General features: G+C 37.3%; 3 protein-coding genes across 3 annotated transcripts in view; 2 read left to right on the top strand and 1 right to left on the bottom strand.

The window, feature by feature from the left end:
• Nucleotides 1-11,016, bottom strand: part of LOC125074893 (leucine-rich repeat serine/threonine-protein kinase 1) — a 48,030-nt gene extending 37,014 nt beyond the window's left edge. Inside the window, exons 1-3 of the mRNA XM_047686379.1 lie at nucleotides 10,729-11,016; nucleotides 9,293-9,484; nucleotides 8,501-8,666 (exon numbers count right to left, since the gene is read on the bottom strand). Coding sequence (XP_047542335.1) covers nucleotides 8,501-8,666; nucleotides 9,293-9,484; nucleotides 10,729-10,779 — 409 coding nt within the window. The 5' untranslated portion in view covers nucleotides 10,780-11,016. The remainder of the gene's footprint in view (nucleotides 1-8,500; nucleotides 8,667-9,292; nucleotides 9,485-10,728) is intronic.
• Nucleotides 11,017-11,305: 289 nt separating this feature from the next.
• On the top strand, nucleotides 11,306-13,040 carry LOC125074866. The gene is made up of 3 exons (XM_047686324.1): nucleotides 11,306-11,430; nucleotides 11,504-12,163; nucleotides 12,454-13,040. The coding sequence occupies exons 1-3, from the start codon at nucleotides 11,355-11,357 to the stop codon at nucleotides 12,942-12,944; spliced, it is 1,227 nt and encodes a 408-aa protein (XP_047542280.1). The 5' UTR covers nucleotides 11,306-11,354; the 3' UTR covers nucleotides 12,945-13,040.
• A 314-nt stretch (nucleotides 13,041-13,354) lies between these two features.
• Nucleotides 13,355-27,071, top strand: part of LOC125074853 — a 61,081-nt gene continuing 47,364 nt past the window's right edge. The window contains exons 1-11 of the mRNA XM_047686309.1: nucleotides 13,355-13,546; nucleotides 14,095-14,181; nucleotides 14,801-14,933; nucleotides 15,035-15,154; nucleotides 15,233-15,409; nucleotides 15,603-15,698; nucleotides 15,795-15,893; nucleotides 16,322-16,422; nucleotides 17,454-17,540; nucleotides 17,890-17,958; nucleotides 20,660-20,830. Coding sequence (XP_047542265.1) covers nucleotides 13,461-13,546; nucleotides 14,095-14,181; nucleotides 14,801-14,933; nucleotides 15,035-15,154; nucleotides 15,233-15,409; nucleotides 15,603-15,698; nucleotides 15,795-15,893; nucleotides 16,322-16,422; nucleotides 17,454-17,540; nucleotides 17,890-17,958; nucleotides 20,660-20,830 — 1,226 coding nt within the window. The 5' untranslated portion in view covers nucleotides 13,355-13,460. The remainder of the gene's footprint in view (nucleotides 13,547-14,094; nucleotides 14,182-14,800; nucleotides 14,934-15,034; nucleotides 15,155-15,232; nucleotides 15,410-15,602; nucleotides 15,699-15,794; nucleotides 15,894-16,321; nucleotides 16,423-17,453; nucleotides 17,541-17,889; nucleotides 17,959-20,659; nucleotides 20,831-27,071) is intronic.

Raw genomic sequence — 27,071 nt, 5'->3', positions numbered from 1 at the left:
CAACACGACGTGTAGACTATGTCATTGATAGGACTGGCAAATGGGGCACCTGATGGTAAGTGGCCACTGGTACCATAAGGAATATTAACCATTCCTCATAACCAATCACCAATCTTGAGAATTAAGATTGAAAAACGACGACCTCCGTGGTCGAGTAGTGTGTACACCGGTTTTCATGGGTACGCCACTCCGAGGTCCCGGGTTCGATTCCCGGCCGAGTCGATGTAGAAAAAGTTCATTAGTTTTCTATGTTGCCTTGGGTCTGGCTGTTTGTGGTACCGACGTTACTTCTGATTTTCCATAACACAAGTGCTTTAGCTACTTACATTGGGATCAGAGTAATGTATGTGATGTTGTCCAATATTTATAAAAAAAGATTATAAATGCCTTGTACCTATAGTTATTTGAATATCTCGTAATAATTCTAAAAATACATCCGATTGCAAAGTTTAAATGCATATATTAATAAAGGTGACACGTTCAAAATTAACAATTTATTTATTCCGACTCCGCAAAGTCAATAATCTTTCTTGGAGCAAGGTATTCGATTCTATAATAAAATTCCGAAGATATTTTTAGCTTTGTCGATTCATAAATTCAATTTTTTTGTTAAAAAACATTAATAGCATATCATTAAATACATGATTTTATAGATGATAAAAAAGCGCGGCGCTAATACCTGTCGACGTTCGGGCAGGACGTGTTACATATAATTGTATGACATAACTTTGTATTTTAAATATTGGAAGAGAATAACTAAATTCCTCAGACATTTTTAACTTTGCTGTTTCATAGATTCAAGTCATTTGTAAAAAATACATCGGTAAAGAAGGCATATTATTCGATATAAGGTTATATAGATGTAAAAAAGCGTGGAGTTAATGCTTGTCAACTTCCAGGCAGGAGACACAACATATTTACATATATAATTGTATTTTGCCGGTTCTTCTCGGTAGAATCTACATTCCGAACGGGTGGTAGCTTTACTTTAAACAGTTTGTTAAATGACGATTCAAAAGTGCTTGTAAAAGTCTACTGGAATAAAGTATATTTTGATTTTGATTTTACAGAGTTTCTCGACGGTTCTTCTCGGTAGAATCTACATTGCAAACCTGTGGTAGCTTAACGTTTATTTGTATTTTGATTTTTGACTTATTTTGATAAGGATGAATATTTTGTGTCAATTTATTTATGGTCGTCGTTAGTTTTTTACAATCAATCATGAACTAGCTAACGATTAAGACACGTCTCTTCACCATTACTACTCGACGCGTACTTCGTTTCTTTGGCCATGTGGCTAGGCAGGAGGACAGCCTGGAAAAACTTATAATGGTTGGCCACGTGGAGGGGAAGAGAGGTAGAGGAAGAGCGCCGTCCCGGTGGATAGACACAGTAAAGGCGTCTACAGGATCCAGTACCCAGGCTTGCCTACGAATGGCACAGAATAGGAATGCCTGGAGGAAGGTGGTGCGAAGTGTACAGGAGGGCCACACACATGGTGGTCACGACCCTCAGTAATGAGGAAACGACTAGGAAGAAGAAGAAGAAATATTAACGTAGTAATACTTATTGTGGGTTCTCTAATAAGCTGTTGCCCAAATGCTTGTAGACATATTGGTAACAGTCTACCTGCCTGGGTTAGATCTATCTGCTTTTTACTGAACCGAATTTAATTAAGCTTGGTACAAAGCAAGCTTGAACTCCATGGAAGGACATAGGCTACTTTTTACCCCAAACATCTGAAGACCAACTCCTAAGACGCGAGCGAAGCGGCGCTCAACAACTTGTATAAACTATAGAAAGTAAGTTTAATATCAACGGGATCAGTAGTTTTTACGTGTCGCGAAAACACACGCGAAACTGGCTTCTTAATGATACGAATAAAATGATTAACTATAGTGCGAATCGTGTAATAATGAAAGTACGTAACACGATGGAGGTCACGTTACATAGGATGGACACAAGGTGGAGTCGTTTCCTGTGGACACGGCTAGCGATTCCTGACGTACAAACAAAAGATTTTCGTTACCAATTAAATTAATCTTAATTTATACAGTACATAAAAGCGAAATACCACTCACTGGTTAATCACGAAATCTCAGAAACGATATCACCTACAAACTTGAAAGTTGGCAGGTAACTTCTTTATAGGCGGTTGACATTCGCTAAGAATTTTACGAAACTCTACCCCTAAGGGGTTAAAAGGGGTATGGAAGTTTGTGTTTTATAAATGTCGCGCGGTTAAAGCCGCATGTTCAGCCAGTAATATTATAAATGCGAAAGCTTGGGTACTTACGATCTGATAGAATCTGTCACAGAGATAGATTAGAAGTAGTAAGGAACAACACATAGGTCACTAATAATGAATGTTTAATACTGTTCTGTTATCCTAACTTCTGAATCGTATCGTTAGAAGCGTCTGGAACATCCACTGGTTATAATGTGTTTCCATCATTGGCTTGTATGTGTGGAAAGGGGAAAAAAAGCGGAAGGGGAAGTCAGAGAAGTTCAGAGATTAATCCGAAACGATCGCGCGGATGTTGCGCAACAGTTTTTATATTTTTCTGTAGCTTAGGCCTACAATCATCGGTTGAGATGGACGCGTTCTAACCACCGGCCCATCTCGGCTCTTTCTCGGGTGTTCACTTCGCGCATTCTAAATTACCCGTAACGAGGCTCGTAATTAGCGTTTGGTCGTTTCATTGACTCTCGCTGGTTGGTCGAACTACAATCGCAATTCTGTCATCGGGTATAATCATCCCAAATTTAAGACAAGTAAACTACTACTAAACTAGTATTAATGCAAAAGTAACTCCTGTCTGCTACGCTTTCAGGGCTGAATGATTGAACCGATTTTGATGAAATTCAGGAAATAGGCTACTTTTTTTAAGCAAGGGTGTACAATTAGGGGTAAGGTTTGGTTGCAATTAAGTTGTATTCATTTCAGCCGTAAATCCCCGGTTTCAGCTAGTATTTTATTCATAATAAATCATTTTTTTTATATAGAAACAGTAACACTAAGTCTATCTCTATGTTGCGGGTGTGTAATTTCGGAACCGGATACGGATACATGGATAATATTTAACCGCTTTCAGATCTGGTTACCGATACGAAATTAATTCGGATTATCCGATTGTTTCGGATAATTTCAGCTGTTAAATCGTTCACCCAAGAGTGTGAAATAGGGGATGAAAGTTTGTATAGGTTCGTCATTTTTCGGAAATAATAAAATTCATTGTATGAAATATTGGAATCGGTGATTAAGGTTGTGTTTAAAAGTAGAAGACTAATATTACAGTATTTCAAACGGGACGAGACGAGTCTCGTGAACAAGACATTCGTAGATAATGTCGAAATATCGAGCTCTACCAAATAAAAATATTAATCATGGTAAATATTCCGTTTTAAATACTGTTAGTAATAAAAATAACCATGTTAATTTAAAATCGTATATAACATTACAGTGTTTTCCGATAGGGATATGGGATACCGATCAGAAAACAGGTACACAGATAGTAAAGTATACCATCGTTTTACAGTAGAAACTAAAACTTTAGCTTATTGTCGACAGATTGTCGTACTTGGTGGTGGGGATTTAAGCAAAACCGTCTGAATAGGTACCATCCACTCATCAGATATTCTACCGCCAAGCAACAGTACTCAGTAATGCTGTGTTCCGGTTTCGACGGTCAGTGAGCCAGTGTAGGTAAAGACAAGGTTGGTGGCGCATTGGCGATGCAAGTAATGGTTAATATTTCTTACAGCGTCCACCATCAGGTGGCCTATTTGCTCGTCCATACCTACATATATTATAATGATATGCAACATTTACTGTAATAAATATTAAATGGATAGGATATAATATCAAAATGGCGCATCACCGTACGTCGATCGTAAATGATTCACGAGTGAGGTACGAAGTTAGTTCTTACAGAATCGCACTGCGGAACTCAATCGGTCGGCTCTTTATAGGGTTTCAGTTAACATCGTTACATGTGTTTATTCCTGCAGCGGTGTTTGAACCGAACTCTGAACCATTACGAGGTTAGCAATAGAATTATTATAGATTGTCAAGTAATGATGTCGGTGTTGCTGACCATTCTTTATTCACTTTTCACATTACATTACCAGCCTGTAAATTTCCCACTGCTGGGCTAAGGCCTCTCCCTTTGAGGAGAAGGTTTGGAGCACATTCCACCATGCTGCTCCAATGCGGTTGGTGGAATACACATGTGGCAGAATTTCGTTGAAATTAGACACATGCAGGTTTCCGCACGATGTTCTCCTTCACCGCCGAGCACGAGATGAATTATAAACACAAGTTAAGCACATGAAAATTCAGTGGTACCTGCCTGGGTTTGAACCCGAAATCATCGGTTAAGATGCACGCGTTCTAACCACTGGGCCATCTCGGCTGTCTTCTTTATTCAATCTATTCCAAGAGGACAAAAGTCAAATAATCAACATTTGACATCGGATTGACGCGATGTCATTGGTCGAGAGCTTGGATAATCTATGATATTCACTATGGATTTGCGAAAAAGTTGCGTTTTGAACGTCGACGAATAGTGTTGTGATACAAATAAAGATATCTTAGTCAAGAACTGCTGAGTGTACAACATAGCTGAGCTGTTGGAAACTCTCAACCATTGAAACCAGCACCCCGGCCCGGCTTTATGAAATAGCCACTACACTTGTGACTAGGTCATTGTGCAAGTACGTGCGAGTACTATTGAACCGACTTAGAAAGTTTTTTACGCGTTTGTTTCAATTATGTACGATCACCGAATACTCTGTTATTGCTGGTTCTCGAAATGATTATGGAAGTCGGTGTCAGTGATAATGAACCCAATTCGAGTGATGATAACAAGTGATAACCGAAATTAAACGAATCCTACATCATTTTGACCTTTCTCATAGTATGCCATTTAATTGGTGGTAGAGTTTTGTGGTAACCCGTCTGGCTATGTACCACCCACTCATCAGATATTCTACACCCAAGCAGTAGTACTTAGTATTACTGTGTTCCGGTTTGAAGGGTGAATGAGCAAGTGGAACTACAGGTACAAGGGACATAGCACCTTAGCTCCCAAGGTTACTGGCGCTGTGGGGAATGTTTTTAATATTTCTTACAGCGCTAATGTCTACGCACGGTGGTGACCACTTGGCATCGGGTGTTCCATATACAGACTATAGAAATATCACTCAACGAAAAATATATACGGAATCAACACGAGTGCGACTCGTTCTTAACCACGATTTAAACTTTAGTTATCACGAACGAATCTACGAAACCACCTCGATACAGACAGAACCACGTGTTCTACACATAAATTATTTATCAAAACAAAAATCTTTGAATAATTCAGACTTTAAATGTATTTTGAAGTCTGTATATAATCGTCCATTAATAAACCCCATATTAAAATAAACACCTTCTCACGGAGAGTAAATTATTCTGAATGATTTAACTTACGGTTTTATTATTTACATATTATTATCATTAACAAATTTTTACACAATATTTTTAACCGGACACGTTCAGGAATTCATTCGTTTTTGCACAGACACTAATAGCTACACGACACTCTACGCGAAACATTTTAATAGAGGTTTTGTTCATTGTATGTTATTGTTGTATCGTATTGCGTTTACTGTTTGGAGACGGTAACACGACCGTTCCGTATCGAGAACGCGTTGTCACTGGTGGTCCAGCGTGAGCCGGTGTCGCGGTGTCGGCCGCGACCGACACGCGGTGATTAACGACCGAGTATATGACAAAATTATTTAAATTATATATTTATGTAAGACTGCTTCGGTTTGGTGACTTGCTTATAGGAATAACACTGGTTTGGTGAGGTGACTGTCCTCGTGGTTGTTATGCGATGTTTTTGACGTGTATTCATTAGATTTTTCAAAGTTACTGACGTGAAAAAAAAAAACAAAAGTACATCGCAGTACGATCCCGTGATTGAATGCATGTAAAGCCACCGGCGCCGGCGGTTAATCTCTCTCCGGTCGAATGATATTTTGTAAATTGGTGGAAATATTAACTACAGAATCTTGGCGGTCGTTATGTGTACGTCGCGCTTACGAGTCGATGGTAGTTTCACATTAAATTTAATACTATAACATGATTTAAAAGTGCTTATAAGACCCTACAGGAATAAGATGTCTTTTGAGTTTTGAAAGTGAGAGGTTTGACAGTAAATATTGATTTTTGGCTGGAATAGTAAGATTTTCTATTTTAGCTACATTTCGTCTCAGGGCTCGCATACATTACGCGACAGTCGACATGTCGATGTTTAAAAAATTGTGCGTGAAAATATTGAGGCATATACGTGGTTGTCCTACTTAGTTCTATGAGTTCGTAACACTCTCGACCTTGAAGGCCCTCGATTCATAAGCCCATTATTAGATAAAACTGTCAACCCTCACCGCGTGACCCACCTGTCAACTTAACGGGATGTAATATACTTGGAAAAGTAAACTTGTATTAAAAAATAAATTAAAATTTTTTATTTTTTATTTTTTTTGTCTTCAGTAGAGCAAAAGGGGGTAACGAACGACTAAAGATGTCTCCTGTGAATTCTCGCATCTGGCCTAGTACGTTATGAAAATGGAGGCTCTAAGCCAGTGATTCCCAAAGTGGTCCAGGAGGACCCCCAGGGGTCCACAGGTGAATAAAAAATGGGGGTCCATAAGATGTTAATGGGGGTCCACGAAAATTTATCTGCTTTTGATAGTAAAGAGCAAAAATGTAAGCATAGTTTTTATAAGAGCCTGCCTACATTGTTTTAAGTACCTAACTAAGCAGATAATATTTTAATAAGGCAAGCGACTGTTACTTGTCCAAACTTGCGTATTCGATATTACGTACAATTCCGTGTACAGACTTGCAAAGCGCTATCCGCCCATGACACATCCGACAATGCTTAATGCTCGTTCAGACATGAGCTTGATCACCACTATAAATACTTGATGCCAACGTATCTACCTTTTTTTTCTTCATCGGTTTGAGAGAATCACTAACAAATTCAGAGATTTTAATTGCTGAAATACTCGTCGGGTTACTAAGGATAGAATTAAAAGCACCAAGATTAAACAAATTTAAATTTAGTTCATATTTTAGTGTTTCTCCCAAACTGTGGTTACGGACACATGCCAATAGGTGGTCCACGACAAAAATAAGTTTGGGAACTACTGCTCAAGCGAAGCGCGTGCAATAATTTCAAGCTATAGGTACAGCCCGCGGGCGTCGACGCCACATACACATGTGTGGAGTTTGTATAATCTCGTCCTTGCAAAGGGAGCATTGCCTATTTTAATACTGTCAAAGTATTGGCCGATGCAACCAGTGAGTGAGTGAGAGTGAGTGAGAGAGTGAGTTAAGATAAATATTAAATCACATTTTATTAAAATTAATTATAGACCCAACTTTTTTTTTTTAGCTAACACTTAGTTTAACTTAAAGCTATTCGCTGGGGGTTGGTACAGATGTATTTAAAGTAACCTACAGCTTTCTTTTCGATGTTTCCATAAAGCACATGAAAGTGCTTGAATATATTCGAGTCTACATACAACACTAGGCCGTATTGATAATTAAAAAAGTATTTCCGCTTTTACATTTTTATGAAGGCCACACATAAGATTAAATACAGATAGTATATTTAAAAATACGGCGACGTAACTGGGCTCATGAATTGGAAAGGTGTAGAGCGTCCTTGAAACGCCAGGCGCGCGGCGGGCGGGGGTGTCGACGCCGTGGAAAGATCGCACGTTTAATACACTAACATAAGCCACAAGCAGATCAGTTGGAAATGAGTCACGAGTGGTTGCAGCAGAGGTGGATTCGGGGGAGGGGGATACCAAGGTGCTCAAGCCGAGGCACTACCACTATAGTGGTGGTATACTGTTCGATTCAAAATTTAGTATCCTGACTTCTTGTTTGTCTTCTGACAAAGTTGACTGGCATCTAACTTCTAATCATCTTAGAGCAGAACTGTCGTTTTTGCGCTAATTTAAATCGTCTTAAGTAATGGTCTACATTCGTATTTTTTTTAAATAAACTTTTATTGGAAAAAAGAGGCGTGTTTCGTAACGTCCGTTATGCTACGGGTAAGAAGGCCCCACATCCGAAGGCTGTAGATAGACAGGGCTGACCCGCATCGAAACAGCGACGGGATGAGGGGTGCCCTAACGAACTCTTCTATTCGTCCATGACGTCACTTGCCACAAGAGCTCGGGATCGTAATCCAAGCGCGTTCTATGAATAAACTGGAAGCTCGTAAGCAGTAGCTTAAACGCCGCGCCATCCCCGCCTCCATAATAGCACACAGAGAACATTTAAAGTACGTTAATATTTAGTAGCTTTAGTTAGCACCTGGAGGCTGACGCAGGAGCTCGATCTATCGGAGCCAGGACAGTCCTCGGGGCTGGTGGCTTCTGAGGCAAGTTGCATGTTTTTATACAGGGGCATCTCAAGCTAACGTTTACTCACCCTTCGCCTCTCTCAGCGCCAACGCGGCGTGTCGATGTCTCCCCCGTTCGGCGAGTGCGAGCGCTGTGTCCCCGCTGGCCGTCACCGCGCTGAGATCAGCGCCAGCGCTCAGCAGCGCTTTGACGTTTTCGACGTGTCCGCGCTCGGCGGCCGTGTGGAGCGCTGTCTGGAACAATCATTCCACTGTCAATATAAGAGCTCCAGTCGAGTCGATATATATCGCAGTTTTTATCATAATTTAATCCTAGTAAAGTTTACCTTGCGGAACCACCAGGCAGACTTGCAGACATAAAATTAAAGTACTTTTTGCACTTGTTCTTTAAAAAAATTAAAGCTCATGTCAAAAAAACGTTGATAAATAAGGCGTATCGCTCAATACAAGATTGTATTAAATGTAAAAAGCCTGAACTTTTGTTGATTTCAAGGCAGAATATATTATATACATTTAATCGTACTTTACTGATATACTCTGTAATTAAAATGGTGGTAGAGGAACCACTAAGATTCTTTCCGGTTCTTCCTGTGATAGCTTTAAATTCAACATGCTTTTATGAGCCTAATTTTGAGGATTTTGTAACACTATGTTTTTGTCTTAAGTTGAGGATACATTTTTATAAAATAGTATAGTCTATCACACGACGCTGAAAATGGATCGATTTATAAAATCTCCAGATTTAGACGGACTACATGTGCCACAAAGCATTAATAAATTCGGCTTTTTTGGAAGTTCTAGCAACTCGTAAGTTGACCCTAAGCAATGAGGTAGTCTCATTTCTAATTTAGATCACGAACCATGCCCCCCGTCTCGTGGTCGGAGCGAGCGTCGACGTCAGCACCGGCCGCACACAGCGCGGGCAGGCAGCGGCTCCGCTCCGCGAGCGCGGCCGCGTGCAGCGCGCTGCGCATGTGGGCGTCACGCGCGTTCACCTCCGCGCCGCCCGCCAGCAGCTCCTCCAGTAGCTCCAGGTTGTCCCATAACGCCGCCTTGAGGAGTTCAATGACAAAATAAACTAACACAACACGAGTTTCCCGCCTGCATACAGTACAGAGAATATTTTTGGGCAATGTTAAACACATATATAATAAGATACTGGAATATATATTCCTTTTAACATTTCACAAATTCGAAAGTTTATAATGACTAAATTAATAAATAAATCTAATTATTCATTAAAAGAATACTTTTTGAAAACAAGTGCCTGGATTTAGGATCGAGTTCCACCACATGATTGATTGAACAATAATTGTGAAGAACATCATTGTAAATCTGTTTTTTTTTTATTATTAAGATTCAAATCCACAACATTCAGTTTTGTCCAAGATTTGACAGAGTTTTATAAAAACAATACATAATTGTAAATTAAAAAAGAAATAAAACATCATATGTTTTATACAATCTTGTAAAATTATTTAGTAGTCCTTTTAGAATCAAGTTTACACAGCTAGGGATAAGCATGGCTCAATGCAGTCTTAAGAGTTATGAGTCTGACATAAATAATTATTTTTGCAGTAGGTCCTTTATCGATTTTATATACCATATAATATCACTCTATGAACAAAAACTGGAGCTATCACATACATAAAAGATAAGTGTCAGTGTATTACACTGTATGAAACTGGAAAGTAAATTTCAACTCAGCTACAGAGCCCCACTAATATAATAAATAATTAAATATTATTAACATTAAAGCCTTAATTAAATACAAATTGAGTTATTGCCCAGAGGATTGGAATTGCGATGCAATAAGGAATTGCTGCTAGCATTTTTGTCACCATTCTACACAGTCATGATTTGTTCAGTGACTATTTTCCATTTCAATGTGTGCTATCAAGTATTTGATTGTTTAGTTCAATTAATCAGAAAAAAAAACATAAAAATCACAAATAGGTCTCAACATGTTTTAAGAAAAATGATGAAGGAATAAAATTTTGAAAAGTATTAAAGATCCATGTATATTAAAAGATAAGAAGGATATTACGTTAATCCATATCATAAGATAATAACAAAATGACTTATCAATGAATACAATATATAGGACACATACAAAATTCTAATTAGACTATCACTATAGTCCCAATTATATTTATAAATAATATGTAATCAAGCAATTTGTCAACTATTCCGTGTTATTGCAAAACCTACACGGCCTCACACGTAAATGTGTTATAATTGCGACATTCTATCATGATGAAAAATTTTATCTCAAGTCGCGAAAACAAGTGCCTACCTGATGCAGGAGCCGGCCTTGGAAGTGTTCCTCGTCTGGCGACAGATCCATTGTAATACTTTAACACAATTTCACTCAATTCACTTGCATTTCCGCATCAAACAATCGCTCAAGCGTTACAAATTCATTGCGGTTAGCCAAATTCATTTTATCTTTGAAAAATTCAATGAAGCCAACATTCAAATGGAAGATAGTCTAACACTTGTGTGTTTCAACTAAATAGAAACTTTTAGAATGGTCTTTAAACGTAGAAATGGTAGAAAATTTCACATATTTTGGATATATTGATTTTAAATGATCGTCATTTAGAAATGACAGCTTACAGATGATTTTGTTTGGATACTTGCACTTGCAAAACAGATTATGAATGACAGTTATATTAATGATATAATTCAATGTTATGAGCTGATTTCACTGTTATCAGATATATTTAAAATTATTATTTTATTTGGCCCTTTGTATATACTGAAAGTAACCATTTATACGAAATTAAATTTAATTTAATTTAATAATATATTGTGTCACCCACAAATAAAAACTACCTTCAATATAACTTTAATATTACATAATGTGTTGTAAAGAAGTTTGTTTATACATAGTAAAGAAAAGCAAGTACAGTGGCCAAAATGTGGCGAAGTTCGAAAGAAGAATGGGAGAGGCGAAAAACTTACTTGATACGAAGTTTATTTGAGGATTTACCTAGTAAGCTGTAATATAATAATTCCTGTACAAAATTTAGACATAATCAGTTAAAGCTTTTTTCTTTTAATTTTAGCATTGTCCCCTATAAATGAAAGCCAAGAGCCAACATCACTATCGCAAAGCGATGAGATTTATAGACCAGAGAGTCCTTTGCCAGAACTTATAATAGAAAAAGAGCCTCGAAAATGTATACAAGATGAAACTGAAGAATTCTATAACAAATTAGCGAAAGAAATGAGAAGGCTTTATAAAAAAGACTTCCTAAACATCGACTACGATACAAGCAGTTGTGGTAGTAGATATTTTGAAAGCGGAGAAGATAATCTAATACAACAAGGTACTTTTGTTAGCGAAAACAGAACTTTAGTGCTCGATAAATCAATTCGAGAAGCTAAACTGTGTGAAGGGGAATATTCTCAAATAACCAGCGATGAAACCAACCAAGAGGTGGCTAGATCGACGAGCTCTTACACGGTGAGTACTGAATCAGAAGAGAGTATAGGACATGAAGAAATAGTAACAAAAGCTGATGTCCATACAGCTGTTGTCAAAATGTCGAAACGATTGTTGCATGAAAGGTATTCAAGCAAGGAATGGGATAACAGCAGCCGAAGTTACTTGACAAAACAATCGGATGTATCCTCTACAACGACAAGCCAACAAAGTTACGACACAGAAGTAAATGAAACGGAAGCTGGACAAGAAGTTATGAAGGAACTTGCAAAAACTACAGGTCAATATTATATAATAATACCGAATTAAATCGAAAAATTGAGATCGTAGTGTTAACACTCCAGTGTCTCGAAGAACACAAAAAGCCATGGTGCTGGTGGTGTTTCCTTCTATGGTTGATATATATTTAATAAAATAATTCTAATAAACTTATACTTACATATTTATTAATACAAGGTTCAAAAGGAAAAATTAGTAAAACTACAAAATATATTATTTTAATTTTGAACACAATAGCTAAAACGATATAATATTATAAAATGACTAATGATGTTATATAAAATGTTACAGAAGCAAGTCCAGGGAGTAGCAGTCCGAGACAAGATAAAAATGATCAGTGCACACCAGAAATTATAAGACGGCGTCAAACAATACGCTCTGAATATTCTTTATCGCATGAACTGCCCATTTGGGAAAGTAACGATAAAGACATTGACGAGAGTTTTGGAATCGACATTGCACACACGATAGCTTCAGGCAGTGAAATGGAAATAGCCGATTCTTCTCCCTCTGATTTCAATATGTATTGTACGGTAACATCTACACCGAAGTCATTAAAGAAAGTCAGTAGTCCTCGGGCGAGGATAATTAAAAGATACAGAAAACGTTTGGTTTCGTACTCGACCTCGTCAAGCGGAAGTACAAATGGAAAGCGCCAGGCAGCACTCCAAACATCATTCTCTGATGATGAGTTGACTTGGAAAGATCTTTGGAAAACCTTTTTTGTAGGCGTACCCGCCGTTTATAATATTTGCTCTTGTAGCAATCATGTTTGTTCGTAAAGTATGATATTTTGATTGACTGATTTATTACTAATTTACATTTTCTACTCAATGTAGACCTTTTTCGTTTTGTTAATGTTTTAATAAAAATGTACTATTTCGTATTCGCATTTTTTTTATTTTTCTCTTAATATATTTTAAAATACCCAAAGAAAGTTTTTTAAAGAAATATTGGTGAATTTTCTCACCATAAACTACTGTAAATTAAAAATGTAATGTATACATAACTTCTTCTATTAGACTTAAATTCTTTAAAAATTAATATTTTAATTAAATATTAACCAATCTTAATACACAATAGAATATTATACTTTGATTAAAACGACGAATTTATAAACTAACATTATACATATAAAGCATATTGTTATAATTTATTATCGTAACGCAAAGTGTAAACGACAACATGTCAGGTAGCTGACAAAAGCAAAACGTCATAACATGAGCACTGGAGGTTAGAACTGTAACAATTCTCAGTTATTATTCGTAAATACTAATATAACATTAATAAAATAAACAATGGCACCTTCTGAAGGTAATCTAAAGGATTTAGATGAGAAAACTTCAGACATTATTGTAAAATTCGTCTCTGATGTAAGAAATGGGTAAGTGAAGTCAATTTTAACTTATAATCCGATTGTACTTGTTGCTCGCATAAGAATAATTACAGAAATTATTTTTAACTTGCTATTTTAAATTAAAAATTTAACAAAATACTAATCACTAATAAACAAGCCATTGCCTGCTTCTGTCTATAATAGATTATATTTTGACACTGTTATAGCAATGACAGTCTCGTTAATTTTAAGTTTACTTGTTATGTTAAATTCTTATTGAGTTTTTCTATCAAGAAACTTTTAGTAGCAGCCTGCAGAGGGCTGTGTAAACACTCCCAAAGCTTGGTAAACATGTAAAGCCCATTAGTTTTGCACTTGAACCATCTATTCGAGTCATATTGCTGCCCTATGGGGTTATAGAAGTGATGAAATATAGACTGCACTTGTTTTATTCTACACACTCAAGCACTATATTAGCTCGTGGGTAGTTGACTGTTTTCCTCTGATGGCCGACAAGTGAAAACAATCAAGACAACATCATCAGCTGAGCTCTATTTGCGTCATTTTTAAGTCACATAACCTTTTCTTTTTTACAGAAAAATTCAGGGATCTAAGAACATTGCCGTGGCAACAGTTGACATACTCGAACAGATCATCAGTGAGTCTGAAAGCACTAATGCACTGTAAGAATTCATTTATTAATCATTTACTATTGATAGTAGAAAGATAATTCTGAGTCATCTGACTTAATCTCAATCTCTGAGAGTCAATGTATCTAAATGCCACTTTCCGAGATTGTCTCTTATGAAGGTGCCATTGAATGTCAGAGTGACTACAGGCACGAGGGACTCAACATCTCAGTTCACAAGGCTGATGATGCATTGGTTATGTAAGGGTTGTTTAAAATCGCATACAGCACTAATGTCTATGAATGGTATGGTACACTAAATTATAATGTATCTTTAAGAAGTACCAACAAGTAAGTCAGTAGATGCTCTTTACCACACTTTACAATATAGAGGCATGCTTATAGAAAAAAAATTAATCTACAAATTCTTTATTTATAAGGTTTTTTTAATATGAATGTAAGTATGTATGTTTATATTAGAGAAATCTTGCCACAGAAAAGATCTATTGACCTCTGTATTCAATAAGTGTGTTTTTTTGACGAGTTTATAATATAATGGACAGTAATTTATCTGCATTAGAAATTGTAATGCCCGTGTCTATTTTTCAAAGTGAATACTCAGTATCAGAATACCTAAGCATAATTTCTAAGCTAAAAATGTTTATCTTTTCCAGGTCACTATGCAATTTAGTTCGTGCAGTAGGACGTAACATAGTGCAGGCGCTGCCCACGGAGCTGGCGGCCGGCAACATGGTGCGGCGCGTGCTGCGAGCGATACGAGACGAACAGAGAGCTCATGCGAACCAGGTGAAACTATACTACACATCAGCTCATGTTTTATCTAAGCAAATCTGGGATCCTACTGTGGAATATATCTGAGCTCCAAACTTACTGGTGTTGTATTCCAGAGTGTTGAAGGAGCTGGTGACTCTCTGCAACGCTTGGTGCTGGCTGCTCCGAGCCGACGCGCGACGCTCGGGCCCGCCGCCAGGGACTTGAAGGAGCCCATTAGGGATCACATTGCTGAGGTTTGTATAAAACAAGACTTCAGGTTATGAATAATATGCTATTTTTTATGTCTGTTACATATATGTGTGTGATTACAGCTGCGCGCCGAGCTGGACGCCAGCGCTTCGTCGCTGAGTGCGCAGGCGCGCGAGCACGTGCACGCGGACGAGCTGCTGCTCACGTACGGCGCCAGCGCGCTCGTGGAGCGCTTCCTGCGCGCCTCCACCACCAAGCGCTTCCGCCTGCTGCTCGCCGAGGGGCCGGACGTCGCCGAGGTGCCCGGTCCACTGTACCCATTGCGACCCTGCTCCTTCACACACAGAGCTTTGGGTTTTAACCAAAACACTTACAGATTGTGCAAAAACGATGTCTACAACTATTATGTTTTTCTCTCGCTCTCAATGCGAAAAAAACTGTTTCTAAAATAAGCTTTTGTGGATAACCTTAACTGACAATGTCCACCTACAGAGCCACGCGATGGCGGCGCGGCTGTCGGCGGCGGGCGTGTCGGTGACGGTGGTGGGGGGGGCGGCCGTCGGCGCGCTCATGCCCCGGGTCAACAAGGTGAGTCCGTCAATCTCACAAATATTATGCACCGCTTCGCCAGACGACATATTCGTTCATTATTTACATATTATAATTATATTATGCTATTCGCAGGTGGTGGTAGGCGCTGCGGGCGCGCTGGCAGGTGGTGCGGCGTTGGTAGCAGCCGGCACACTCGCCGTCACCGCCGCCGCCGCGCACCACTCCGTCACCGTCAGTACACTACGCACTCGCGTTACTAACATCGTTGCACATTTACAACAATGTTATATTTTTTTTATATATATAAATATGTAAAAGACCGCAAATGGGCCACTCGATACTGAGCGGTCAACATCTCCGGTAAACGTGGACCCCTTAAGAAATATTAATTATTCCTTAAAAAACGAATGCGCCTCCAACCGTGAGAGCTGAGATGTGACGTCTCCCCCCACAACCCGGAACACAACAGTACCGAGTAATGCTGTTCGATAAGTATGGTGACAACTAATTGGTACAATATTAGAGTTAAATTAATTTAATGTAACTCTAATCATGTAACATTTTGGTGACTTAACACCTGGGATGTTATGGAGATCCGCAACTGTATGTGACCATCCATCCGTCCATTCGCACGGTGTAGTGGTGTCTCCTCGCCGCAGGTGATCGTGCTGTCGCCGCTGTACCTGCTGTCGGCGCTGCACGCGTGCGGCGGCCAGCTGTTCGAGGCGCTGGCGCCGGCGCACCGCGCGCTGCCCTACTCGTCAGTACCGGCCGCGCCTTACTTCTAGAAGCTTCACTTGCTGCTTATTCCTTGTCAAATAATCCGTAAACGACATTTAAGAGGTTGAAAGATTTTGCATGATGGCTCACGAGACTGGAGTATTGTAACCAGTATATACTATGAGTTTAAAAATGGTTATTTATTAACGAAAGTTGAAAATAATAATTAATTTATTCAAAAATCCATAAATAAAAATGCATTTTTTTAAACGTTCATCACGTGCAACAAAACGCTCCCGATTGGTCGGGATTATGATGACGTCACTTGCTTGTTAACTTTGCCTAATGTATGTGGATATATTGTAAAAGTATATATGTGGATATATTGTAAAAGTATAGAGCCGAGATGGCCCAGTATAGAGCCGAGATGGCCCAGTGGTTGGAACGCGTGCATCTTAACCGATGATTTCGGGTTCAAACCCAGGCAGGCACCACTGAAATTTCAAGTGCTTAATTTGTGTTTATAATTCATCTCGTGCTCGGCGGTGAAGGAAAACATCGTGAGGAAACCTGCATGTGTCTAATTTCAACGAAATTCAGCCACATGTGTATTCCGCCAACCCGCATTGGAGCAGCGTGGTGGAATATGCTCCAAACCTTCTCCTCAAAGGGAGAGGAGGCCTTTATCCCAGCAGTGGGACATTTACGGGCTGCTTATGTTATGTTATGTATGTATATTGTAAAAGTAGCGTTTTCGCGCGCTTTTTAAATACGGAATTTTTAAATTGATATTTTTCAGCAAATATGTATGTAGAATATTAAAAAAAAACAACGTTTACTGGGTTCATTAACCTCTACTAAATAATATAAGATGACTTTAAAAATAAGTCAAATAGCCTATTGTTATAAAGAGTTCGACCAGCGAAAAATTAAATACCTTTAATTTGAGTACAGACAGAACCAATAAGTTTCAAGTATTTATAAGTGTTTCAAGTTTGTGCACACATATATTTACTTGAAGTAGAGCTACAAGTAGAGCTTATTTCACTTATGTTATATCGTTTGCTTCAGAGGCTTGGAGAGCGCGTACGTGCGCGTGGAAGCGCCGCTATACGATGTGGTACCACCTGACCACATCACACTGTTCATTACCAATCTGTAAGTTTATTAACATTCCGTCATGTCGTATTAATTGCATTACGTACATTTTTAATATATCGTATAGATTTATCTCTAACCTATATATTTAATTTTAACAAAGAGCGATTACTGCCTTCTATGGCGGTCATTCTCGGTAGCATCTTCTGTAACGTATTTTTAGTTAAATCTCATCTTTAACATAACAATTCAAACTTCCTTTAAGACCGAACTTGAGTAAAGTTTATTTTGATTAAACAATTGACATGTAAAATTATTTTCCGACGTTTCGAGACCCGCCGCCATTTGTTATTTTTTTATATTAATTACCACGTGTAAATGTACAAACAGTGTTTCATGATGTTTCCAGCGGAGGCAGCTCTCCTTCCTACATCTACCGTCTGCTGTCGGAACTCTACGATCCAAACGATCATCAACTGTAAAACTGTTCAATAAATGTATATATTCGTCTCTAATAAAATGTTCATGAAAATGTATTTATTTTACTGATGTGATCGGAACATTTAATTTGATAAATTCTGTTGTAAAAGTTGTTTTATTTTCAAAATTCGAATGTTTGTTTTTAAATTAAAATGGAAACCATACGAAAGTCTGTTTATGCTGAGATCCCCTTAACGTTGAAGTCAAGCTGTTTACAGATCCTCAATTTTTAGGTCAAAATGACAAAATTCAAACTACCAATGTTTTGGTAACAGAAAATGATAAAACGGAGTATAATATCATTTTAAGGTACTGTAAGTGAGTCGTCGCCATACGTACAACAGCCGCCGGTGAAATGTTTATGATCGCAATTCGCAGTACGTTTATTTATTTCTAGTTAATAGTTAAGTTTGCGAGTCTTAAGTTGCAATAATTCAAGTCATGTCATGAATTCAACTTCTAAATTCGGAACTAAATCATCTTCTACGTGTAATAGTTTTTACTATTTACGTCACATTGTCACTGACAATTTTAGACAAACGAAAGCAAAAACACCATAACGAAAAAAATAAATATTTTGGAATCGAGTCCAACATTTTCTTAATTCTTTTACCAGATTTTTCTTTTTTACCTAGAGTAAACTTATGAGAAAATTATAGAAATGATCATATTTTAACAATAATAAATGAAAAATATATCACTTACTAAAATAAATATTTTTAAGTACATATTGAATATTTTAAAATAAAATCAAGTCATATTTTATTTTGTGCATTGTACCTAAATTGTAAGATAATTTCTTGTTATATTATACGCCAAACACCAGTTGCGACACAAAAAGGAATACCATTAGTTTGCTATTTCGAGGCTATATCAATAAATTTAGATTAGGACATAAGGCTTGTTTAGTGTGGTAATTTTGTTTTTATATCATATCAACTGATTCGACCAACTTGATAATTAATATGTTATTGTAGAAATTAGAATCAGTTAAAATATTAGCCGAATAAGTAACTGTAACGAGCATATTATTATTATACTAGAATTAACTTTGATTGAACTAAGAAAGTTTCTTAAAATTAGGACCACTGGCAACCCTATGCCAGTATAAAAAAAAAACACATAAAATATTAGGTGAAGTAAAAATAATACACTAGTGAGTTTAATTATATTGCCGATCAATGATAGTTCTTATTTTATAAATAAAACGGATTAGACAGCGTTCTCACACTTGAACGACCATTTTACTCAAAATATTGATGCTGCAGCCAATGCACATAACTAGTATTGATCAATAATGCCTGATATTTAAATGACAATGTCATACTCAATCTAAAAATTTGAACCTCTTTAATTTAATATTCTGTATTTGTACGGATTATTAATGTTTTAATAATTTTTAATTTTTTTTTTTAATATGAGGAAATATTTTTTTTTAATATAAGAAAATAATAGGGGAGAAGTGTTCAATGTTTGACGTCATATTATATATGACTTGCATAATAGTATAAATACATTTTATTTGTGTAAATTGATGACACAATTAGACTTATTGAACCTGGTATTTGTTTGACATGTTATTCACGATATATATTGTAATCAAAATGAGCCCTACAAGGATAATTCAAAATAAATAAGTTACATAACATTTGTTAAAAAACGTGTTTTTCTAGCTATATTATTATAATCACGTTTTTTAATGAACTGCCTGCAACTATAATGCTTTACATCTATTGCTGTCTTTTTCATATCCACTACTGAGAGTGAGAAAACAACAATATGACATTTTTAGTATAGCTATCTTCACACTAAACTTTGTGCGTCATGTTGGCTGCATTATAATAACAATGGGTGGGGCATTGGACATATAAAGCGCTTAAGCGCTACAGGATAAAATAGGTCTACGATTATTACAATTTTATCAAATAATTTAAGCGCTGACAGAGCTAGAAGAGTATAGGAAGACTAGTTGTGTAAAGTTTTTTATAAAGCTTACGTATTGTGTAGTCCAAATGAGGCACAGCGTTTCTTTTTATTATATAAAATTTAAGTGTTTCCTACGTTTTGGGTACTGTAAGAATAAACCTGGTGATGTTTCAAAAGTTCAGATAAATAGATCAAGTGAAATTAAAGAAAAGTAAAAATGCTCGGTAGTGCGTAACAGTCGCAGCATGATAATCGCTGATTCACATTAATTATGTGAACATTTGAAGTGCGCGATAACACGCCCAGCCTTTGTACCGTGTAACCTTTGGCTAATTCGTGTCGAGCTGTGAAATATAAATGAGAACGTACTTGTGTCTAATATAAAATCAATACTCGGAGCGACTGAAGCCTAAAACGGATTATTTTGTGTTGGTTGTCGTTGTCCTGATTTTCCGAACATTATTTTATCGCCAGAAGCTCATTACTTTAAATAGCTGTGAGGTAATCGTAAAATGATTTTCATTAGTAATTTAACTAAGTTTGGCGGTCGTTTTTGAAATCGACTCTTGAAGGTTCCGCTAGGGCGCGCTTCCTCTATCCGTGACGTTGGCGCGCTTGCGTGTGCTCGCTCAGTCTGCGCGAGCTTCGCGCTGTTGCAGTCGTCTCCAAAACAATAACGTAGGGGCTCCGTAGGAGTCCTTAAATATTTTTTTGAGTATTTATCGCGAAGTGACAGTGACGCAGTGCAGTGTGTTTGTGGTTTTGTGGTGCAGTAAAGGTGTAAAGAAGCGGGCGATACAGCCCGCAGCGGCGGCGCGGATCGATACGGTGTGGTATGGCGCAGCAGGTATGAGCCAAGGGGGCTCGAGACGGCCCTATTCGCGCGGGGGCCCGCGCTGGCACCCGCGTTACAAGGACTACTGGGATTACGAACAAAACTACAGGTTCGTGCGTCAGTCAGATTTTTAAATATTTTCCAGATGACGTGCATAAACGTGACTTACTGGCTTTTGAAGTCAGTCATCATTATACAAGTTATTTTCCGACAACATCGCTTGCAGCATCGTTAATCCGTTCCATCGCGTATAGAAAACTGTCCATCGTGCATACGTGATCGTACATATCATCGTCAAAGTCGCCCATATGTATTCTACCTCTATAGTCAAGTAATTTCCGCCCGTCGGATGGTCGACGTGTTTTATCTATCTTTTCACGCCTACCGACACTATCTCGAGAGCCAGCGAATAACACAATAGATGTGTAGAAATGTTTACATGCCGTGTGTCATACATATCGTTATTATAGCAGTCATTTAGCATTTTCACATAATGTGCTATTAATTATGATAATAAATTACATGGCATTATATGTCTTTGAAGTGTAATAATGCTGCGTTACTTGTCGTCTTGACATCAAATTAGTTATTTAAATTATTAATCCTGCCTGAGTAACGTACTTGGTGAAGAAGAGCAACTTCTGAGTTTTTTATCGGCCTAGGAACTGCAGGTAGTTTTACAGTTAGTAAATTTTAGTGATATGTTAAACAAAAGTACTTGTTTGTGCCTATTCGAATTAAGTAAATTTTGATTAACTTAGTAAAGTAGTTTGTGTATAAATAAAGCATTCATGACAAACGTCTCGTAACACCCGTTAAATACTCATTACCGTACATCAACTAGTTCCGTAGCTGCGTTAGCACATAGCTCAATCATAAATGTGATGTTTCTGTAACTATTAAATTAGTTTTAGTAAAGCAACACTTGTGTAGAAACAGCAGTCACTAAATTAGTACCAGTATATATGTAACTCTATTCTATGCTTAAAATTCCTATGAGTAACGCATGCAATTTTCATGTTGTAGTTTCCTATATCAATATTTTACTCGCACTCGACGGTGGCTGGGGGAGATATCTTATGTGTAACACAATTTTGTAAAAAAACCAGATATTGTATTTATTTGAGAAATAAAACAGATCATAAAGAAAATACAGTTCTTTAAAGTAAACAAGACAAGACCTGATTCCTTCAACATTTCTCATAAACATAATATTGATGAAGTAATTAAATTCTGCTAATAGGTGCCGACCATAAAAAGCAATGTGTAGATGTCATGCACAAAAAACACAAAACTATTCATTACATAGCAAATATGAAAGTATGTCTTTTAATGGTCAGAACTGCTAGTGGAAGTTTTTTTTCTTTTGATTTATTTGTAGATAAATTTTTTTATATATCTATGGTATGTTGTCTTTTAAAAAGTAATATCAAATGTGTTGATGTTACAAAATATTAACAAATGTTTTTACAGTTGATATAAGTATTATGTAATATAATTTCTTACACATTTTAGCAATTTAATGAATGTCCAAAATTATAGTTAAGGAATATTTGTATTTTTTATTGTTTTTCAACAATGGATACTTTGAAATATTGACTAGGTCTGTAGTTGGAAGGGGATTGATTCATTGTTAAATATAGATTACCTAACTTTCTTATTTTATTGCTTTGCTTACTTAATATAGACACATTTAAAAAAACTTCTTGTGTTCAAGGATCCCTTACTGTAATTAATATATTTCTGCTTATTCAACGAGCTATATAGCAGTTTTGTTTGAGTGACACTTTGTAACATGACCCATAGCCAAAGAAGCCTAAAGGTGCTTCTCAACCTAGCTGATTGGCCTCAATAGTCTAAGCCAATGTTTCTGTAAGGCATATCAATCAGCATTGTAAGCCATGACTTCTAACCTGATACACCAAACATAAATATTGGTTATATTTAAAAGCAGAACAGTATCTGTCTGGTTTTCCTAGTGAAACATATATTACAGTATTATGTCTATTGTGTGAGGTAGCAAATGCATTCATGTTGGATTATTATTTATAACTACCCACTAAATTGTTATTTATCTAAAAGTATACAATAGTGGCAATTCTGTATAACATTAAATAGCAGATTTAATAATAATGTTTTAATCCATCTTGTGGTTATATATGTATTCATTGTTGTACACAATAAGTCATTACTTGTGTCTGTTACAGGAAAAAGTAATTCAGTGACTAAATATTAATAATTGTGTTAGTTAGGATTTACAATGTAACTCAATTATGTACTGGACGGGTTTTTAATAATTTCCATAGAGTTGACAAACAATGATCACTGCAATGAGTTATGTATTTGTTTGTGTGTTCGTTTGTTCCCGCGTTGTTCCCTGATTACTCATACTTTAGCAATGAAGTGCACGTTTCGCCTGTAACAGTCTATGTGACGTCATATTAAATCCAACATGGCGGATACCACATGCGATACGCTGAACTGTCCGTTAGAGTGTAATTTTTATGTAAAAATGATTTGAATTCGTATAAGTTAATGTGTAGCGTTTTCCCGGCTTTAGTTTATTCTATGTATGTCTATTGTGTTGTTGATATGCACTAAAATGCATAATGAGCGAATATCAAGCAGCTAATTCTATCAGGCATATCATGACGCTAGGGCCGTCGGCGGTCGCTCCGTCGTCCACACATCCGCGTGCCACTATATTTAGGACGGGCCGTTGAACCCAAAGGTCGGCGTTACCTGCGCCCGCGCAGACCAGAACGTTACTCGACTTGGAAAAAATGTATACCTGAGTCACCGCGTCCAATACACTTTTGTACTGTACACGGTTATAAGGGTTTTTTTTATTTTTACAAATGTAACTTGACGCTCTCTCGGAGTATGATAAAAAATGACGAGGTGGTTTGCGCCCGGTACGTAGATATTCAGTCGGAATATTTATATACATTAAGGATCAATACGACCTATCTATCAATTCAAAAATAAGGAGTATTTGAAACATCTATGTATAATTTTTTTACTGTATAAATTCATTTTAAATAAATTAATTTTTATTTTGGCAAGACTATGATAGATTCGTTCTGTGGTACGAATAATATTAACGAAATAGTCTGTTCTCAGTTGGCACAGCTACAAGCTAAACAAATGATTGAAATATTATTAACAATTAAGTACACGTGCATGCTCTAAGTTCTGTACCCTTGGTGTGTGCGGGTCTGAATCACAAACAGGTACAGGCAAGAGGTTCCCTTTGTCTGTATGTATATATGAAAGTATCAGCTTCGTCTGTAGTATTTTATTGCCAGGGTATTCAATTTAGAACAATTGATAAGTATTGTCCACGAAATCCAATATGCGGAACAAAAGATTAGATGTTTACGAATATAGAAAAGCTGTAAAATAATTTTTATTCGTTGAAACCATTTGTCAGAAAGAGATGGCACATTCTTTAGCCCTTAAACTCAGTTTGATTATGATGACGATTTAAATTGACTGATCCTAAGGTGGGCATGGCGTTCAAGCACATGAAACGAGAAGATTAACGATAATCTACTATTTACTCGTATGTGTAATTGCGTCCCGCGAAACCGTCTGTAGTTTAACTGCCTTTTTTAGAAACGATGTTCAAAGTCAGGTTAAGTAATTCGAATTCGATGTGAACGCGCGTCGGTCGCCTATGACGTCATCAGCTGCCACCGAGCAATGCCTCTTCAGATCAAAACTAAATTCTTTACTTGACTTTGATACGCGTTTCGGACACGGGAAGTAAGTTACTGCATGTATACCGCAAAAGCGGGTCGTCTATCTAAATAATTCAAATGTTTATTTGTTTGACCTCTTGGCGTTCCTTAAACATTAATCCGATTGCGAAGAAAAATTGATAGGTTTCTGTACACTGTCAAGAAGGTACCTGGTCCTAATGAACAAGAAATATTCTCTGTATGTTAGTCACGTATAAACGTTTTATGTAGTCCGGTCTGTGCGTGCAAAGCAAGGACGGGTAGCTAGTATATTTCTAAATATTATGTCTGCGCCCCGCCTAGCCACATCGCACTGTACAAAATCGTTCTCTATTCAAGTAGGCTCACAAAAACTTTTGAATCTTCATGTGTTGTTTCACTGTGTTGAATTAAATGTAAAGTTACCACCGGCTCGGAAAGTAGATTCTACCGAGAAGAACCGGCACGAAACTCAATAGTTACACTTTTCCACCACTATGCTATGTATGTTAAACAGTATGTTAGTACAGTACAATTAAATTTTTATATATCCTTTGAAAAATATAAGCATTACAGTATTTACACCAAGTCGCTTATATCTATACTAATTACTTAACAATTTTAAGGTGAACAAAATAAGCTTAAATCCTATTTAGGATTTACAAAATTAATCTTTAAAATTCTGAAATATATAGTTTTGTTTGAATCTAGTATAAAAGGGATCACAAAAAATGTCTACATATCGACAACAAAGTTGGAAGCTATTTAAAAGTTTAACAGCCCTAGCAGTGGGGTTGTTGCTAGCTTGGGGAGAATGCCACATAAGTGGGTAACCAAACAATCTATGTTGCCGTCTCCAACAAACAAATATATCAAAAATAATAAAACATATCTTCAATATAATCTTGTACTGAGCGATACGTCTTATTTAGCACACGAAGAGTAATCTTAGTATATGTAATTAAACTAGACTTACGAGTACTTTAAGATAATTGTTCCTTAGTTGAGTCAACTCGAATAAAACTTTGACTTTAGTCAAAAAAAGTAATCCATATTCATGTGACGTGGGAACCGTTGAACAATATACCCGGTATGGTAATGCGTTTATAATGTCGAGGTATAATGGCCACGCTCAATCTGCCAGGTGCGTCGCCTCGCCAGCCGCCCGGGGTGAAGACACGCAGCCCTGGTTCATCGACCAGCTCTAAGTTTTTTATAATTGACCAGATGTCCTCATACGACGAGTCGGCTCGGGTTATTTCTGCAGTATCGTGTTTACTATGATTCATAAGTTTCGCGTTTTGTTTGTAAACTTGTTTTTGTGTTTGTTTTATGTTTCTATGCGAACGTTAATAGCCTGACGATACTCGGGCTGCCGAGTGATGTGATGTCACCCCTGGAGCCGTGGTCGCAGTTTATAAAGCAACTTTTTTGTTTATCTCTTAATTTTTAATAAAGAATATAAAAAAGTCTCTTGTTAAGAAATTCCTGCTAATATCATTACTCGTTTTATCCGTTCAAAGTTATTAAAAAAATGCAAAGCATAAATCAATACGAAAATAATCTTCATTACAGTAGACACTTTTCGTTATCTCCCACAATTGATAGTAATTAAGATTTGGGTGTATTCCTGTAAATATACCACTGGTCGGACGCGACTCTTTCCTCTTGGGAAGGTGAGATGGTAATTCCACCACGCGTCTCTATTGGGGGTCGATAGACACTTGTGACGGATTTTCAACCATCAACAGGGTTACCTTACGATGCCTTTTGTCCTTCACCACCGAATACGAGGTGAATGTGTTGCTACCCAGATTCGATCTTGCATCCTTCTGTAGTGCCAGATTCATGCGTTTTATCATCCTCGACGAGCTTTATAATATAATGAATACTAAGGACTAATTTTATTAACAGGCAGGCGACCTCTCCGCCGGAGGTTAATTTGTAATTCATAGGGGTTTGACAAATGACAACTAGTGACCGGTCTAGCGGTAACGGCGCGCTTGCACCGGCTACGTGCCCCTTCCGGCTGTGTCCGCGATCGCATTAATATCTGATGTATTTTTATCTATTTCGGAACTAAGATTCATACACCATAAGTAGACTATAGAGTAACATGGCTAATACAATCGTGACTTAACTAAATTTAGACAGTTATGCGGAGGGTAACGTCGTTTTTCTCCCGTTAAATTCTCTGTAGCACCAAGTCTGGAAGTCAGCAGAGCTCCGTGCTTCGGAAAATACGTAGTCGTTGGTCCTGTGCTTAAACGTTTCCGGTTGTGTTGGATTTGCTGTCTCTTTTTTATGTCATATAGGAAGGCGGACTGACAAATAGGCTACCTGATGGTAGGTGGTCGGCACTGTCCATAAACATTAGTATTGTTAGATATTTTAATAGATTCTCATATTACCAATGCGTCACCTTGGCAACTAAGATGTTATGACTCTTGTGCCTGTAATTACACTGGCTCACTTACCTTTCAAACTGGAACACAACAGTACCTACCTACATACGTCCCGTGCAGTCTGCCTAGAAAATGGTCGTCGTGGTCGCAGTCGACAGGCGGACATATTTGTATTTATGACATTTTTAATAACCATAGAACATGTACATTAAAATAAGATAGC

The sequence above is a fragment of the Vanessa atalanta genome, chromosome 28 (genome assembly GCF_905147765.1).
Source record: "Vanessa atalanta chromosome 28, ilVanAtal1.2, whole genome shotgun sequence".
NCBI classification, from domain to species: domain Eukaryota; kingdom Metazoa; phylum Arthropoda; class Insecta; order Lepidoptera; family Nymphalidae; genus Vanessa; species Vanessa atalanta.
The sequence above is the reverse complement of the archived record's forward strand: the minus strand, read 5'-3'. Positions and strand labels throughout refer to the sequence as shown.